A 19653-nucleotide genomic window follows, 5' to 3' on the forward strand; every position below is an offset into this window, starting at 1 on the left:
TATAAATTAATCTTCCAAAATAGCGATTGATCTCTCCCAACACATCAAATGGCAGGAACATTTGAAGCCTATTGCAATTCAATGAATACAATTCACCTTAAAATTGCTGAACACTCCTTTTAAGACTTTGCTTCTGCTGCTCACAGCATTGCTCTCTCCCCAACCCCCCCAGCCCGCCTCCACTGCCCACACACCCCTTTGACACGCAAAAATTTCTGGAATACAAAAAATGTTGGTCCAGCCAGAAGCTCCTCGTACCACGCAAGGTGCAAACTCAGCCCTGGCCCGCGGGGGCTTTCTGTGGGAGGACAACTCCTGCCAAACCTGCCAAGGCGTTGCGTGAACCAGTGACTTTCTCCCAGCGTTACTGGGAGCAAGCACGCTTCTGTGCATGTCACTGCTTCGTTAGAGGAGACAGGGTGGGGGACAGGGATGCTGCTGCAGATAACAGCCAGGGGAACGAGGGATGCCTTCAAGCACTCAACGCAGGAAGCGTTCTCACAGTTTTCTTTTAATATCACCCGGTCCCTCTGTACTGCACATTAACCAGACTCAGCCCCTGCCCTATATAACGGCACGAGGAGGAGAGGAAGAGTGGGGGATGCACAGCTTCAAACCTGCCTCTCACTGCTCTCAGGCCAGCTCTCCATCCCCACGCTCTCCCACGCGTACCCCCACGGACAACGCAACGTTTCCCCATTGCACGACTAGTCCAGCCTGCGCTCGTGGGTGAAACACACCCGGGTACCTGCATTTTACAGCAAAGCCTAGCCCTTTGCTTATCTGCTCAACCATCATTACCGGCACAGCCTGTGTATCTTTGCAAGGATCCTGTAACCAGGGTTTTTAACCATGTCCTTTCTTCCTGTCCTGATGCAGAACGAGGAACAGTTTAGTCTACAACCAATGCTCAAAGGACGCTCAGCAGAAGCGGAGCAAGCAAAGTGGAGGTTTTTTTGAGTTCCCCCTCCCAGGAAGGGGTGACCCTAGTCCTGCTGGATGAGCTACAGCATCTGATGAGCATTTCAAGAATGTGGAGTAAGGGACCTCTTTGTGCCACCACTGCAATGCCCAGTGCCGCTGCAAACCCGACAGGCTGCTCTGCCCACATCCCTGCGAGCGCCCAACCTTACACCTTCTTCTCTAATCCCAGATCCGACCTGGTCTGTCCCATCCATGGTCTGCGAGATCCTACAAGCCCTCAATCACCCCCTCTGCAGCCTTCAGACATCAAGGGGTGGATAAATCCCCTAGACGCTGTGGGCTTGGTTTTTTTCCAGGAGTCCTTCTGTTACATCCTTTGCAATATTTACCTTCTGAGGGCTTTAATGCTTGCTGCAGTCCTGGCACTACTCAGATGCAGAATGGCAGCACACACTCCTAATTGTACCCCAGGGTATAGCACAAAAAGAAAATGCAGCACAAAAAGGAAAAAAAAAAAAAACTATAGAGAAAAAAGAAAACTATCGATTGCAAAACATTTTAAAAATAAAGAAAAGAAATCTTTGAGATGGCATAATAGGACCTGAACAATGGTAATTGATCTTTAAAATAACATCCTTCTTCTGACCAAGAAGAAAGATAGTGAGCTAGAAAAATTCTTCTTCATTTTAAAACAGTATTTTAATAACCTGAGCACTGTTCGTGTGGCCTGGGGGTTATGACAAGGACAAATTAATTCACTTAAGTGTCCAAAGTTAATTTTATTTAGCCCAGCCCCAAATAATTCATGTCATTCCTTGTAAATGGGTCCTCAGATTCCTCCTTCCAATAACCCACACCAAGTTAGATGAAAAGAGGCTTTTGGTTAAACTTCCCCTTGTAGTGCTCAGTACACTGTAAATGACAGGTGGGTTTGCTGCATTTTTCTCCTTTCAGACAATCCACAGGTACCTTTATTAAAATAAAGCATCTTCCGTTTCTTTCATGAATACACCACCTCTAGCTTACTCCACCCTTTAAAAAAAAAAAAAAAAAAAAGAGGCTTTCCCCCCCCAAAACTGTTAACATTTTGCCCAAAAATATTTTCCATCTGAGCTCACTCTTAAGGGAGAGTTTCAGCTGGAGACAATTAGGAAGGTGAGGAATACAAACCAAAAAGCAGAGGGGAGGAAGTTATGCACTGGCAGGGGCCAATAGCCCACTATATGCACATTTAGCTTGGAGCATGTGGCTATATACACCAAAGCCTATGGAACTGGCTGGGCACTTAGTATACCATGTAGGAATACTTGTATGTGTAGATCCTTCAAGAGAAACTAGTCAGCCTTGACGACTTCAGAGATTTTGCATTGTGCTAGAAAACAAACACCTTAAATCCAAACTAAAAAAGTACATCCACTTGCCTACTTGCAGCTCAGCTACTAAGTGTGTTAATGCATGGGAACAAGAGAAAACGACTGGAAATGAAGTTAAGTACAACCCAAGGTGAAGCCAAGTTGTTTGTTTTCATTACTAAAACCCACAGAAAAGAAATGCAAAACACAAAACAGCCCAAAGCCAACGGTGAAAATCACATTCAGTCGGAGGATTTTCCGAGGGTAAATGTTTGTTTTTATCCCAGTGCACTTAGGTCAGCTTGAATTTATGTTAATACCATCAACAGAGCAGTGCCAAAATACTCATGCCTGACAACCCGTAGGGGTTTGGTTTTTTTTAATTTGTCCTCCTGAGCATGAATACCCAGCACTCCCCCATTCCCACTGCACCAGTATATACCAGTATAAGCCTGCAACACCTACAGCAACACTGATTTTGGCCACAATCAGTGGAGACTGCAGACAGCTCAACAACCCTCACTTATTCTAAGCATCGCCTTCTCACCAAATCCCCATTCTTCACATTTTTGTCCGCTACTGCGAGCAACGGTAGCATTTGCACTCCGGTTTGCCATCCCTTGCCTACGCTTCTCTCCATGCTAAATCTCTGTCCTGCCTGGCGCTCGCAACACCAAGTTAATCACCGGTTGTGAATTTAATTAATGTGTTGTTTCTCCCTTCAACCAGATCATTAATAGAGTTGATAAATCAAACGTGCCATTGTACTCTGTAACACTGGATTTGTGATATTCCCCAGAGGACCGGGACATGTAAACCGAGGAATGAAATTCATTGAGACATAAATACAGCATCCTCATCTGTGACAGTCAGATATAATCATACTCCAGTAATGTGAGCATTATGTAAGGGAACATAGTGCTCTGGCCTGCTCGACAGAAATGCCACAAGACCAATACAGAAAAACATAAAAACTGGCTGGCAATTCATTTCATACTTCGCTTCTCATTCTCCTTTCATTTGTGCTGCCAGATCAGTAACATTTACTTTTGTTTCATAAAAGCACAGGTAGAAAACAATACTGATGGGGCAGTATTTTTATTTATTTTAAATGGTGGATGGAGACACAAAATGGGGAACGCTCTATTTGTCATACTTGAGACTGTTAGGGGTTTTTTGCCCTCTCTTACAACAATCGAGCTGATCCCTCGTGCACAGTGGGGCTTTCCCATCGCACCTCCCTGCGTGCACAACCCCTGGCATTAATAAAACCACAGGAGTTTGTGATGAAAACTGAAAACCAAAGCAAAGCAACATCTATAGCTAGCATCAACTTTGGACCAACCTGTCCAAACCAGCCCCACAACAGCGAGCCTTAGACCCTCCGTCTCCACCGCAGATGTCCAGCACGGCAATACCTACAACCTGACCACCCATCCTGTAGTTCACCAGATCCCTCAGCTACTTGGTGAATAAGGTTTTGCACAGGCTTTGGCCAGGAAGGAGCCATCAGAAAGCATCTTAAAAAAAAAAATATCAAAACAAACCTTGTCCCTGTGCAATCATGTGGCTTGGCTTTTATTTCTGCTTTTCTTTCAGGTTTGTGCCGAGCAGCCTGGCTGAGAAGAACTTCCCATCTCTCAGAGCACCAGCAATGCGGAAAGCTCCTATGGTGAGCCTATTTAAATGCTAATGAAAGGGGCAAGGTGAAGCATGAAGAGAAGAGGCAGGGCCTTTTGGGTTCATTCACCTGACAGCACTCACACCTCCTTACCACCTTCACCTGAAGGACCTGGAGGATCAATCCAAAAACACAGTGGTCCTGGATGTGGGTCACGACCCCAGAAGATCTCAGTGGATGCTCCGGGACACCAAGACTTGACAGAAGAGATGCCAGCCCGAGTGGGTCATGGAGTCGTGTTGGGCAACAAGCAGCGCTGGGAACACCCTCAAGGAACCAACTCCACTGGCAGGCACCTCCAGATGTAATTTGACGCAAGCACGACAGCCTTTACCAAACACAACCCTTAATTAAGCTGAAGCGGTGCCTCAGCAGTGATGCAGCCAGCGGGAGAGATCAACGCTATGGGTGGGATCATCTCGCCTCCTGCCTTGGCTCACGCTACGGTCGATGGGGAGAGACCGGCATCTCCCAAGGATCATTCACCTCCTCCTGGGACATCCAAAATATCTGGAGGTCCCGGTCCCTCCTGTGCAACTGCACAGAGAGCCCCAGCGACCAGCCCGGACAAGAGCCGTACCTGTTGGAGGGCTCAGCTCAGGCATGACGAGTCTCGGCATGGGAGCCCTGCCAAGGTTCAAGTGCTTCGCAATTAACTTTCACAACAAACCAAAGCCTCAAGAGCTTTTAATCTCCAAGTAAGTAGGAGATGTGGGTCCACGCCAGGGCTTTTGCACCCTCATTTATCGACGGGGTGCTGATAAGGACCTCGCTGCTTTTCGTCTGTTTGCGGGCACATCCGCACGACAGGAGCTCCAGTTATCTGCCTTCATTTCCATAGCAGGCTAACAAAGAAAGGCACGGTGTAGCTGTGCAACAGGTTAAAACACGGGGAACATTTGCTTAGCAGTTCAATCTCATGCAAATAAGTTTAAAGGAAACGCTGAAGAGCGGCAAAGACAAAATTCCACCACAGGTACCATCCCCACAAAAATCTCCTGGTTGCGATGCTATTCTCCACCACAAAAATAAACTTAAAAAAATAAAAATACATAAAACAACCCCAGACATTCGTGAGTTCATCAGAAAGTAGCTAATCTTCCCTGCTAGCCATCATTTATAATAGGTGAAATAACTAACAAAGCAAGTTTGTGCTTGCCTGAATAAACAGGCAGGAAGGAAACTGCCGTGTGCAGATCCCAGCCCGGCAGGATAACGCACCGGCAATGGCTCCCCATTAGGATTCTTTGCTGGCAAGGGCACTAGTCACCCAGACAGACACCGTACTTGTGTTTACGGAGTTCAGCGCCTGACCAGCACCTCATCATGATAATACTTTTAATACCACCCAGAACAACTCGCCTGCGAATAACACAACTCTCCTGCACGTCCCTTTTCTGTCGTTACGAAATGGAGATGCCTGCTGAGCACACCAGCAAGCACGCCGTCTGCTGCTTTACCCAGCACAGTTTTGGCTAAAATTCAGAAAGAATTGGCTGTATATTGCCCACGACAATATTCACCCAGCTTGAGCGTGAGCGCACTGATAAAATAGGGTGTTTTGCATAGCACTTGTATTGGGATCTATGGGATCTTTCCTGCTCTGGACCGGCTCCCGTAACTCCCCGACATTAATGGGAGCCGTGCAGGCGTGCAGAGGCAGAAATGGACTTTTCGTCGCAGCATACATGTTGAAAAGGGCCCTGGCCCAGTGCTGCAGGGTGCCTGCAAAAGGCACAGCATGGGGGGGGATGAGTTACAGGCGGGCAGCTGACATCCTCCTTGATTTAGTTCAAGCCTCAGCCATAGCATCTGTGGTACCCTACGCCTCCTCTCTCCACCCTTGTTCCCTAACAGACTGGAATAAAGGAAAATCTTTGTGCTTTTATCCTATATTCAAAGTTCTGTGCTGGTTTATTCTCCTTACCCTTTTTTACTCATTTTCAACAGAACAAACGATGAAAACTTTTTGGCGATGTTAATTACCAATTTAATACTGCTCTCCTAATGACTTATACACAGATTTACGATGAGATCAGAGCAGCTCTGCTAATCAGGAATAAACCTAGTATACTATAGAGGGTTATACTCTTCTATTAGTCTTTCTTGTTGGTCTAATTAATGGTATTACCCTCTGAACTGTGTACACACACTTAAAGAAATTCAAGATACACTGAAAACACACCCCAGAGGAACCAGAGTATGTTTGATAATTTCCTACCGGTTATCTCCAGCACTACGTCCATTCATGCCATCCACCTGTAGCCAGCAATACACAGCTCAACCTTCTTACTCAAGATACTTGGTTTGATAAGTGTCTTTGACCACTGAGATTAAAAAAAGGCATGAACAAAATTATCTTCAGAGCATCACTCCAATTTTTCCGCTTCCCCTCTCCTCACCAGATTGTCACCAAGATATCAACACTCATTTGCTGATTCAAGTCCAGGAAAGATGCGAAACATTGCTGCAAAATAAGCTTGTACTTGCATTGGCAGTAATGACTAAAAATGAATTGGCAAATGAGAGCTACCTCGCAAAAACTGCAGTTAAGCAAAATATCCCCCAATCTGGAGTCTTTATGTACAGCTGCAACTAAAAGAAACCAGCATAAATCACTGCAAGTCATCAAGGCTCAGATAATTTTCCTTCTCCAAGAGAATGCAAAAGCTCAGCTGCTCCCAGCTTCGAACACGCTGGAGGATCCTACACCAGCGTTTTTTAAGGCATCTGGGTGACTTCAAGCAACCAGACCGAGATGACGCTGGGCACGAGTTCCTGCAGCAGGTATCTACCAACCCAACAGCCAAAGCCCCTTACGCATGTCCTGACCAAGGGGCAGGTCCCTGCAACCACAGGGGTGCCAAAATTCCTCATCGGACCTTCCAACCCCAGGGGCTCAGCTTACATGGCGGGAAAGAACTAGATCAGGTCACTCAAGTTCTCACAGAGCTGCTAACCACCTCCTGGCATAAAGGTCATACCAAGGGGTGGAAATGACCCTCCAAAATTATGGTAAATGATCCTTGGCAGCCCCACCAAATCCATGTGTCCAAGAACCAGGTATATCAGCACATTAATGAAGGCCCTGAACTAGGCTGCAGCCCTTCAAATCTATACCCAAATACTGCTCCCAAGGCCATCCACACAGGGTCTCTTGCCACCGAGGATTTACTTGATTTCTCCACGTGCAATATTCACAGCCACTGGAAAACGTGACGGTGCAAAGCCAGGTTTGACTAAACTTCGTGATGAGGTCAAAGGTATGCATGCTGACATCATGGTATCGACAGGCTGTCACTGGCACACCAGCCAGCTCTGCTCATTTGATATTATCTGGATCATTTAATGCTGCCAACAAGCGGAGTTAATGCGCTATCTGCATATGGGTTTTTAATCCTGCAGGGTGGTCATTACCACGTTATTGTTGGACTAATTAACAGGCAGAGCTCTCATGGCTTTTTTATGCATGCTTCCCCCCCACAAAGTAAAACAAATATAGAATAATCACAACCATATATCCAGCTTTAGCATCGGGCTATTTCCAGGAGCTACAGACACTCTGGCACGCAGCAGTCCAACCCCGGCAGTGCAGGGGAGCACTACAGTCCGCAAACCACAACGGCATCAAACAAACCTCAGCCCAAGATAATATGGCTCCATTTAAATGAAAAAGAAAAGAATCCTTAAGGAACCTATAAGGTATTCAAACCTATTTAGTAAAGTGCTTTCCATTAATCTTGCCATACATGTAATGCTCAAAGACCTTCTGCCACTGCAGAGCAAATGCGCCCATCAGAGGAATTATGCCCAAAATCAAACTGGTCCCTAACGAATGCACTCAGAAACCACAGTGATAAGCAGGGTGTAGATGAGTTAAACTCGATCATTTACCAAAATACCCTGGAAATGATGCATGTTCAAGGAGAAACAGCACATAAAAAAGGTTCTCTGCAAAGGTGGCAAAAATGCAAAGTGCTTTTCGAAGCTTTTGCTCTGCCTGAAAGCCACAATAAATTGTACTCACTGCTGCACTGGGAGCAACCTCAGCAGCTGCCTTGCCCCGGGGACAGCGGCTGCTGCAGACCCTTACACCGCTGCAGCAAACCTTGAGTAGCTCGCAAGCAACTTCTGGAAGCTCAAGTCCCAGAGCCGGACCAAAGCCACACAATGACATGGGCATGAGAACACAGGCAAGGAGGGCAAGGTGGCAGCTCACAACCCCTGCTCCAGCATGCCCCGTTAACCCCTTTCTCTCCCTTTGAAGACTGCTCATTCAGCAGCTCCTGAACTGGGGCAGGCAGCGCTGGGCACCAAGCAGGGGACATCCCCAGGAGGAGATGCTGGGGACCGGCCAGCGGAGAGCCGCTCGGCTCCCCTCTGCTCCCAGGAGCTCCAACAACTGACCAAAAGCATCCGTGTACAAAAGCAGCAGGACTCCAGGGCCTCGCAGGAATCTATCCCGAAGCCAACGCAACTGTCCGGGTACCTTGTAATTAATAAATCCTGCAGCATTTTTGCAGATATTACAACACGCTACTCCAAAATATACCTTCGTGGCACTAAATACAGCTATTTTGCTAAATAGGTGGCCTTTCGATGGTTTCTCAGACCCGTGCCGCTAGGATCTTTTTCCTTTGATGGCTTTTCCCCCAGGAGCTGCACAGCTTCAGCCCCACCAACTCTCCCTGCTCTTCATGGAAATTTAGGGAACTCCATTAATCAGCCCTCTCACCCCAAACTGTCAGTTTTGGACCTCTCTCAACCGCAAAGGGAAATCATGCAGGAAACCAAAGCTCATTTGAACAAAACCGTGCGTGGCTTTAAAACGAGCTCTGTTCCCAAGGATGACAACAACAATCTTTGCAGATTCAATTACGTGATGCAAATGTGGTGGGGAGCACGCCGCATCTCCATCTGCACTGGTCCCCCCTCTCCTGCCTGAACCATCGCTTCGGCAGCAAAGAAATAGTGACAAATTTGGGCAAAGCCATTTAACAACTCCAGATACATTATGGGGGATGTAAAAGTTCAAGGAATTAACATTAAGAATCTGCAGGTGGATAAAATGACATGTTTTGCCTGAGCAGATAATGCAATAACTGACAAACATAAAAGCAAATAATTGGGTGCGTTTAAGGCTAGAAAAAACAATGCCAAACACACAGAGGGAGAGAATATTTTGCCATCACAGGATGAGGAATCTATTTTCTGAACGTGCCGCTGTCACACGAAATCACAAAACGATGTTGTTCTGCTCAGAGGAAGCACCTGATGCCCAACAAGTAACTCCGAGCTGGGCTCTGCTCTTCCTTGCACCCTCAGTGAGGATTCACTCCAGAGAAGCACTGCAGATGTACACAGCTCTGAGCTGAAAACCAAGCCCCCAAGGTCTTCTCTAGCAGCACCCTTGTGCCCAGACCCCAGGCAGCAGGCTGTGACAGCCGTGCCAAAAAAATGCTGTGCCCTCCTGGCTTTCACAGAGGGCAGCTGCTATTCAAAATTCAAAATGCAGCTGCATTTGGAGATTTTCTGACTGAAAATCTCAGTATAGTCCACTAAAACCTTTATGGCATTCCTTTAGGTTTCTTCCAAGATGTTCTTTTTCCCCGCCTGCAACTTAAGAGAGCATCTAGACCGTCTAAATCTAGACATCAAAGGTAAGTTCCTCAAATCTATTCCTCAAATCAATTCACTTTGCTTTCCACTCCTAAGACAGCACATCTCCCTGGAAAACAGGCAAACACTTCCCATGCTTGTGACCCTACAGAAAATTTTGACCCACAACGGTATCTTACAGCAATCAGAAATATCTGGGGGGGGGAAAAAAAAAAAAAAAACGCTTTATGATGGGAGGGCGGAGACTGCTCAAACCAGCCCAAGTACCAAAAGCAGAATCTTACAAAGACCTTTTAACTCATCCCTGAAGGGCATGCAACACTCTCGTGCATACCTACACAAGAACACAACACCAAACTAAGCCTTTTAGGATATTCTGCTGTTCGAAGGGAGCAAGGGAAGCTGTTACTTAGGGCAATTAGCCTGCTGCACAACCACCACGCAGACCCAGTGCTGGGCTTCCCATTCAGCCCATTGGCAAAGGCCGACAGTGACCCCACGCTATTTTTCCCAGTTAATTTCCAGAGGAGGATGATAGACAGTTTGCTTCAAAACAACGGGCTGGAGCAGAAGTGTGCGAGTATGCTGCCAGCCTTCATCTATCATCATCTCTGTGCTTAAATGCCATGCATGCTTGTGTGCACTCACTATTGGAAAACCCTCCACTTGTAAGGTGGCCAAGGGATTTGGCTGGCAAGTTAACGTACTGGCTGGTGCAGGTTGTCACTATCAGAAAGACAGGTCCACTTCTGCAAATCCCACGGTTTTGTAAGAACAAAAAGGCAAATGAACCAGATGCTCAAGACTTAGAGAGGCTCTTGGTTACAAACCCCAAACATTGTCTAGGTCCTCAATCTGCTGGAGCAGAGGCACAAGCTCCGCTTCCCCTTCTCTGCAAAAAACTACCTCTCCACAGCAATGTCAGCTCTCTGGGTTTGACTGCTGTTGCAAAAAGGATTCAGAGAAAAACCCTGAAGATAGGCATCAGCACGGCATTGTGCTCGCTCGCACTCTTGACATCCCACATATCATACGTATTCACACCAAATACTAGTTTTCCCCCCGCTAATGCATGCTATTTTCTGCAGAAAGGCAATTTAACTCCTCAGCGAGGGAGGACACACGGTCTCATGAGAGAGGTGGTGATGGAGAGGTCTGGGATTGTCCCCCGGATGCCACCCAGCAAAGCAGGACAATAAAGCAGAGATCGCACAGGAGAGGAGCACGTCCCCTGGAATGGCAGCAGCAAAGGCAGTGACACACCAGCTCCCCGTCAGATAACCCTGACAGCTCAGCTCCCAGATGCAGCCTGTAAAACCTGTGAAATTTTAATTTAGAGGGAGAAGTGGCATGAAAAGATGTGAGGCAGAATGACTCTGTAAGGACCAAGAAGGGTGAGAAATGGATTTACAGATGCCTTCAGAAGAGATGGCCCTTCCAGAAAAAAAGTTTGCAGAAGCAGCAAGAGACACGGGTGATTCTCCAAGAGCAGGACGCAGCCTAGCCCTGGACCACGCTGCAGCAGAGCATCGCTCAGTCCCTTTTCCTTCTTCAGCAATAAGGTTGATCCTCTCCCAAACGCTGGGTCTCCTGGGTGCCCGCAGGAGATCCACGATGACTTCATGACGGCACCACACTCCCCTTTATCTTTCTGTGGGCATCTCTGCTCCTTTGCCATCATCCCAGAGATCCAAAAGCAAACTCCAGCCATGGCGTTGCATGTATGTAAAATCTGCAGCTGACCACACTTCTGAAAAGCAAAACTCACGGCAAACGCGGCCCTGCCCACTGCAGTGCTTGCACCACGCAGGTGTCAGAAATCCTAATGACGAAAGCCCATTTCTCATCAGGTGCTCTATGCAAAAACAGCTCTCTGCTGCAGCTTGTCTTCTGCACTCAAAAGCAGAGGTCTTTGCAATTTAGCAATTTTTGGACACAGACACATCACTTCATCAGGCAAGGCCAAAAACCAGAAACGTGCCCCAGAAGCCACCCACACCAAGTCTAGCTGGGAGCAGCCAGCCTGCATCGCACACGGACAGCTTTGTCCCCATCCCGGCAGCTCCTTACAGGGATCCGGGGAAGGAAAGGACTAACAAGATTAGAGAAATAAGCAATTTATCAGATCACTGAAGCCACGCAGCCAAAGCCGGGCTGAGGGGCACTGGGGTATCGGGATGTTCCTGCGAGCCGCTGCCTCCAGCCAGTGTCACACTGCATCATAATCAATACCTCTGCAAAGTTGTTCTTGCCCGGCGACACATTGTCCCTCTATAAAGCCTCTGTTATCTTAGGTCCCCCGGTTCACAGCCTGTCACCATCGCTCAACCTCAGCCTCTCGCCCAGGGGAGGCACCCCCAAACCCTCACCCTTGCACCCCCAGTTAACCCCCTTGGCCAGGGGTGCACGAGCAAACCTCAGGAAGGGCTTTTCCTCCCTTTCGCAACTCCTGCAAACAAACTGACTACAAAAAGGACTTCAGCCAATGCTTTCGAAAGCAGTTATCCAATGTCTGTCTTCTGGTGAGACAGCTCAGGCCTGCTGCTTCTTTTTCCTTAAAAGAAGCTAAACCCATTCCACCTCCTGCTAACACAGTACACATCTCCAAACATCAAAACATGCCCTTCTCTAGGTTGAGGTCTCCAGACCTGTTGCTTCCACAAAATCCATCTCAATACCTGAAAGCATCAGCCATAAAGACTCAGGCAAAATTATACAGCAAGGGAAAGCAGGAATAGATGGCGAAGCAGCGAGGAGCAACTCCCTGAGCCTTCAGCATACCATGGGCAAGGACGTATCCTGAAACACAAGGCCTCTGGTTGTCCGATTCCCCAGGGTTTCACACGCAGAGGTAACCGCAGCCTGGCCCCACACGCCGCGCTACCAGCACACCGGTTCTGCAAGCTGCTGCATCAGTACCACGAGCTCTTATCTCACGCTTCACTGTCAACAAGAAATTATGAGAATTGAATTTTAATAAGCTGGAGACTGAAGCTTTGCTACATATCGTGCTAACGCTGAAGTTTAGTGCCTAATTTATAGCAATGTACTTTGGCCCTGTTTGGTGCAAGGAGGGGAGCAGGGACCACTCGAGGGAAGACGCTTGCCCCCAAAGGCTGGGCAATGAGCATCCCCGGCTGCAAAGCCTCTTCTGGCAGCTCAGAGAGTTTCACACTAAGGATGCAGATTTTTCTGCATCACCTGGCCCCAGTCCCAGAGAACACCAAGTTTACTAATGTATCTGTAGTAACGGAGAATTAAGTAATGGGAGGAAAGTCTGTCCTTTTGGAGGATGCTGAGCCCCACCAGTGATTATCTGAGAGTGCCTGAATCCAACAGGCAAAATTGCCCTTAATCTTCCCCAAGTTTAAGACCAGGACCTGTTTATACCTCCCTCTCCCCATCTGCAAGTCTAACACCAAACATCTTCATGGTTACGCTACAAATCAGCGAGTCAGAAACTCTGGATTAAGTCCTCCTTCAACTTCAGAGTTTACTTGAGCTTACTCATCCTCAGGAACTTCACTGAAAGTCCCTCGGACAGACCCTAAAAGAAGGATAATCTAAATATTATGCTAACCATGGCAGATGAGGCTTTTGAATAGGAAAACTCCAGAAAGGACATTTCAAATTAGTATCTTCAAACACTAAGATGTAAAAGGGACCTGAAGTGCTATCTGCAGCCAGTTCCTTGCGTCTAAACCAACCACGTGAATATTGCTACACACAGATTTATTTCCCACCACGTGCAGTTGTTCCAGAGCATGAAACTACTTGCTCCCTTACCCCATAAACTATGCAGGATAGAGGTAAATAAAGTGGGAAATTATTAGAAAGAGTAATAGTAGAGCAGGACCTTGATCTTGTGGTAAGTGTGGTGCAAAAATGCTCCCGATACACAACTGGACTGAGGTATCCAAATTCCTCAGGTTCCTTTACACTATCAGCTCTCAAGCTCGGAAGAACAAATAGCAGAGAAGATATCTGAAAAGATGAAAATGGTACATTTTCAACAGCTCAAGATGATTACTTGCAAAATAGCAACAGCACAGAGGTAACTGATTGCCTCCTGGGCAAAAGTCAAAGTCTTTGCATTGTAGCTATGAAAGTATACAGAGATCAAAGAGAAAAAGAGAAAACTCTATTTTAGGCTGTCATGAGCATAAAGGTCCTCCTGGCCCTTTGGCATCACCAACTACCAAGACACGACTGAAATCCTTCTTACCCTGCATATGCTCGAGATCACTGCACAAGAAAGGAGGAGAAATCCTTTATTCCAGGAGCAGGGTGCAGCTCCTGCTCCCTTCCCACCTGAATTTTGGCAGCGTCCCCGCAACCACCACCATCCCCACCATCGCACCCCAGCTCCACGCAACGCTGGATACAGTGACCACCCCGTGCCACCAATGCTCTGAAATCGGAAGCGAGATAAGCCAAATGCTGAGGGAGGCATTATTAATAACACTTAGCTATTGATTGCGCGTCACATCTTCAAGCACTTTACCAGTGTTAATTAATTAAGGTGTTTTCCATTTAATGCTGGGAGGAGACTAAAGCAAAAACATGAGGCTAAACAGACCAACCACCTGATTCAGCAGGGCAAGCCCTTGCACCCAATCTTTGGATTTCCCCACAGATACTGCTTTTACACAAATTACCGAAAATACAGACGTAGATTCAGCAAAGACCCTAAGCCAAAAGCCCAGAGGTGCACCCAGAAATGAGCGGGGGCCACAGCTGACCCCTACGCTGCAACAGCGCTTGCTGTGATGCTCTGCCTGCCTACCTGCATCCCCTCCGTCAGCACCAGCATCCTGCCCCGGACCACAGGGCACAGGCACGCCTTTTGCTTGCAATTAATTCAACCAATATTAATTCAAACCAGAATTCAAACACGAGGGTGCTGACACACAGCTCCAGTGATGTTACCGAGAGCTGCCTGTAATTGCTGTGCTAAGCGCCAGGGACATGCAGTATTGATTTCCACCCTCATCTGCATCCAGGTTTACACAGAGGCTGCAGCCAAAATACTTCTTCCAGCAAACTCACCGTTTAAAAAAGACTGTCAGGACTGAGAGGTTCGAGTGATTAACACTCGCGCTAAGGACTGTAACAACACAGAAGTTTCATTCCTACCTACCTACGCACACCCACCCTCCAGTGCCGCTCTCCCTCTCTGCTGAATTCTTCCAGTTTTGTTTTAAATTACGTAAAACAGGCCCTTGAAGGATACCTCACCGCCGCAAAAATAGCGCTTTATAGCGGAAAGAAGTCTCAGTGTGCACAAAAGGGGCAGAGTTATTACCTCGAGCTGTCTCAAGCTGCACCATAATTATACAAATAACACATTTCACAAACTCGGTATTAATTACTGACTGAGCCTAGCACGGAGGCACACATTTACCTCCTTTCGCGTGACTTGGGACTGACCTGGAGCACCTGCCTGCACCGATGAGATCACCGAGCTCCTTCCCATGACGAGCAAAGGGACCTGCTGCTTCTGCCACGTGCTTCTCCACCAGGACCAAAGCAGATCCCCGCCACAAACCCACCAGCCACCCGAGCACCACCAGCATATCCCACATTTGCGCTTGCAGGTAAGCGGCTGCCCACCCCATTCACCAGCCTCCTGCTGCCTTTAACGTATTTGCCTAAATCAAACAGCTTGGCAACCCTCCTACTTCCGAGACACACGACAGCAGAGCTATTCAGAGATACTTGTTTTCACCCCATCCTTCTGAACGTCGTCTCAAAATCCTTGAGAAAAAGCATAAGGCTCCCTACAGATACCTTGGGCCTCCTGCCTATACAAACAGAGTGATGTAGGAGAGCATTTATGGCAGTATATAAACAATAGTACCAAACTTAGGGAGGAAACCCAAAACAGAGAGTGAATCCAGTCAGCGGGTTTTGCAGAGACCAAGCACTCTCCCCCTTCTCCTCAATAAGCACCATGAACACAATGCACTTCAGATGCAATTTTACACTTAACTGATTGGCTTCTGTTACAACACCAGTGGTACACGGCTGGATATATCACATTTTAAATAATAGCCTCTTAAACTTGTAGGGAAGGAAAAAAATGCATCTACAGCTACAAGGCCACGGAGTCACGCCTCGTTAGGGAAGCGTCCTCTTTCCTAGCTTGTAGAAACCAGCACGCTGAGCCAAATCTGCCAGCTTAAGGAGTGGGAAGACGGAGTGACCCCTCCAGCAACTTCAGCAGCCACCGAAGCGCTCTCAAAACCAGCTGAAGATGGGACCGCTCCTCGCCACCAGTCACAGGGACCCCGCAACTCCAAAACACCTGTAATTACAGTTATTAAGCAGAAATACGTGCGCTTTGGGGAACAGAGCACATTTCTTCAGCACCATTACAGCATACCAGACTGTTTTCCAACATGCCAACAGTAAAGGAACCCAAAGAGAAGTTCTTCCATCATTCAGATTAGAAATCCTCTGAGGAAAACAAAAAAGAAGCCCTGACCCTTGAAGAACCACACACACACACCCCTCCCTTGCCGGGCACACTGTGTGAACAAAGGCACTGCCCGTCTGCAAAAACACACGCATCTCTCTCCAAGAGTTTCCTTGAGAGGAACCGAAACAAAACACGGAGCACACTCACGGAAATAGGCGTGTGCGTGAGCAGCCGAAGGATTTTACCTGCTTCTCTAGCTGGAAGGCTGCATTTCCGTGCTCACGCTGATGCCCTCTACAGCGTGTCACCAGCTGCATATTCCTGATCCCCTCGCTCCGGCAGGGGAGGACGAAGGCATCCTCCTTCTGCCCTTTCAGCAGATTTTTTTATAAAAGAAAGCGCCTCCATAGCCTGGATGCAGTATATGGCAGGGTCTGGTTCAGGTTATACCAACAGGCACTTATGCATGTATCAGTTCTGAAAATACCTGACCGCACACGGAACTTTACTCCCCGCATACCCACAGCTACCGGGAAGCTCTGCTGGGTCCAGCTCCTGCCACACAGCAAATCCACCTGATGATGGATTAACTTTGTTTAACAGGTAGAATTCACACACCACACCCCTGCTACCGAAACGCCAAAACACAACAAGGTGGATGGAAGAAATCCACAAATTAAATCCCTCTAAATCAATCTGCATTAACGCCACGGACAACAAAACACCGGCGGTGCAACAGCAGCCTGCCAGGAGCAGCGATGCCCACCAAGACCTACACTACCTTTAAAAAGCTACAGCTTAACCAAAACGCAACTGTTAAATAATACCTAACCACCCTACCAAGAGATACTCACAGAAAATAAGGAACAAGTAAATAACAGCTACTGACATTTTTATCACGCGGGTGTAAATTCAGTTATCGGGAAAGGGGAGCGCTTCCACTATTTTTGCTCTGACACCAAGGCTGCTCCAGGGTGAACTGTCACACGAGCTTAAGTATTTGGTAAAAATATATATATATATATTTGTATTTAAATGTTTCTAAGTGATGGCAGCCCTACTTTGATTGGCAGAAAACAGCAGATTTCAGCCAGGCGAGAGCCGGACTCCGTCAAGAGCGCTGCAGCAACAATTCGGACCCCGTTTGCTAACCTTCACGCAAAGCCAAGAGCGCAAATCACTCCCCGCTCCCCCCGCGCCCCGTTTTTCCACCCTTGGCCTCCCCCTGCTCCAGCTCCGCGGCCTGCTGACAACTTTTGGGGGGTTCAGGGGTGGAGGAAGGGGGGACGTACGCATGGCACGGGGGGGGGGGGGGGTGTCTCTGCAAAGCCAGACTTCGGAACTAAGGCGGCATTGCCTCGGGGACCGGTCGTTTCGGGGGGTGGGCTCCCCGCAGCCACGCACGGTACCGAGAGCTCTCTCTCCCGCAGCCGAGGCGGGCGGCTCGCCTCCCCCGCACCGCCGGGGTCTGCCCTCCGCCCCGGGACGGGACGAGCTCCGCGGCCCCGGGCCAGCCCGGCAAGCCGGGAAGGGGGGGTGGGGGGAGCGGCGGGGCCGGAGCGCCCGGCTCTCGGTTGTAACATGGCTGCTTTCCTCACGAATTACGAAACCGGTGACTGGAGCCGGGGTGCTGGGGGGAGCCGGGGTGCAGGGGGGGAGCCGAGTTCGGCAACGTGCTGGGGGGAGTGGGGGGGGTGGAAGGGTGAGGGGGGGGGGTCCCTCCTTGGGCTGGCGGTGCTGAGGCGAAAGAGGTGGAAGAAGTAGCAGGGAATTAGGAGGCAGCTGGAAATGGAAGGGGGAAACCCGCCACCGGCGGGTGGAGCCGGGTCCCGACGGGACGCACCGACCCCCCGGGCGGCTTCGCTCCAGCCCCCCCCTCCCCACCCCCCGCAGAATGCAACTAAACAAACAATAAAAAATAATAACGAATGAAGGCGGTTCCCAAGCGGCACCCGCGGAGAGACACCCCCCACACACACACCCCCCAGCCCCCCCAAATCACCTCCACCCCCACCCGGGGGGGGGGGGGTTCGCGGGCGGCGGCACCCACCTTGCGCGCTGTGGGGGCCGTGCTCCATGGCCGGGTCGCTGCCCAGCTCGGCCAGTCGGCGGCCGGTGGCGGCCAGCTCGGCGCGCAGCGCCGTCACCTCCTGGCCCGCCGCCTGCAGCGCCCCGTCGATGCGCAGCGCCAGCTGCTTGTTGTCGTCCATCATGTGCAGGATTTTGGCCTGGGGGGGGGGGGGAGGAAGAGGAGGAGAGAGGTGAGAGAGCGGGAGCGGCATGCGCCGCCGCGGGGGGGGGGGGAGAAGGGGGCGGGAAGGGGGCTGTGCCGGTGGAGGAGGAGGGGGGGGGCGGGGGAAGGGGCTGCCTGAGGGGGAGCCGCGCGAGTGGGAGTGGGCTGTGTGAGGGGAGCGGGGCTGTGTGAGGGGAGCGGGGCTCCGCCAGCGGCGTGGGGGGGTGGGAGGGGGTGCGCAAAGGGGAGCGGGGCTGTGCGAGGGGGAACAGGTTTGGGGGTGGGGGTGTTTGCCCCCTACCTGTTGCCCCCCCCGGCAGCCCGGGCAGGGCCGCGACGGAGGCGATCGCGGCTCGGCCGAGGGCATCCGCGGCGCTGCGCGGCGTTAACGCGGCGCTGAGCGTCTGCTGTGGGGGCGGGTCCCGCCTGCGTGGGGCGGGCAAGTGACGGGGGGAGGGAGTGGGGGAGCGTGGGGGGGGGGCAGCCCTGCGGCGGCCGCGGTAGCGCTGCGTTTATAGCGAGACACACAAACCCACCCACCCACCCACCCGGGAAGTTTAGGGGTGCCGCGAGTGCTGCAGTGGGCTGATCATCCCGCTTAATGAAGTGCCTTTCTGCTAATTGGGCTCAGGTTCACCCCGGTGGGTGGCCGTAGCTAAAAGCTGCGTGCAGCAGGTGGAGGTAAAACGGGCTCCAAAAAATTCCCCCTGGAAGGATTTGGGGGGGGGGGGGGAGGAGAGCGAGCAGCACGCTGACACCGCTGTAGCAGCGGTTAATGCGAGAGTCCTTACGCTGGCGGTTCATGTGGCACGAACCCGGGGTGAAAAATCGAGAATTATTTGGTATCATCGCTGGCGACTGCTAGAGGGAGCGCTGATGTTTCCCTGTGCCTTATCGAAGCCTCGGAGGGATCCGCAGGCACGTTTGCCAGGGCCTGGGCTGCAGCGAGGCTGTGGAGCTGCCATCCTCGCCGAGGCAGCCGCACTCATCCTCACCCCCGTGAAATGATGCTGCTCTGGAAACCACGGCCTGCATCTCCCCGAACCATCCCTGCTTCCGAAAGCTGCGGGGCAGCCCCGTTGCCTGTTTTCATCTGAGCCACGTGCGCCTCGAAAAGTCGACGGATGGGTTTAGGAGCCCCCCCACGGCAGCGGGGTGGGAGCCTGCGGAAACGTGGAGTGGGTGCGGGAAGCGGGTGGGGAGACAGGGCCGGCAATGAAGGGCTCTCCCTGAGGGAAAAGCCAGAGAAAATCACAATCCCTAAGGAAAGAGGGGGAAATGGTCCTGCCCGCATTCGTACGATTTGCTAAACTCTCCGATATTTGCCTAAACGCAGGCTTTTGGCTGAACAACCTGAGAATTGGGGGCATTTCCTTGAACTTCAGGATGCTCCTCCTGTGTCACCGCTGGCGTTGCAGAGACC

General features: G+C 50.1%; 1 protein-coding gene across 3 annotated transcripts in view; it reads right to left on the bottom strand.

Moving 5' to 3' along the window:
• The window catches only part of KAZN (kazrin, periplakin interacting protein), a 230544-nt gene that overhangs the window by 74772 nt on the left and 136119 nt on the right, over positions 1-19653 (bottom strand). The window contains exons 1-2 of one of the 3 annotated variants that reach the window (XM_069782421.1): positions 18532-18659; positions 18048-18225 (exon numbers count right to left, since the gene is read on the bottom strand). The exons of 1 other annotated variant lie outside the window; for it this stretch is intronic. In XM_069782421.1, coding sequence (XP_069638522.1) covers positions 18048-18225; positions 18532-18597 — 244 coding nt within the window. In that variant the 5' untranslated portion in view covers positions 18598-18659. Of the gene's footprint in view, positions 1-18047; positions 18226-18531; positions 18660-19653 lie in introns of those variants that run through there. One more of the 3 variants, XM_069782418.1, reaches the window with a different exon arrangement.

Source organism: Haliaeetus albicilla, chromosome 4, assembly GCF_947461875.1.
Source record: "Haliaeetus albicilla chromosome 4, bHalAlb1.1, whole genome shotgun sequence".
Taxonomy (NCBI): domain Eukaryota; kingdom Metazoa; phylum Chordata; class Aves; order Accipitriformes; family Accipitridae; genus Haliaeetus; species Haliaeetus albicilla.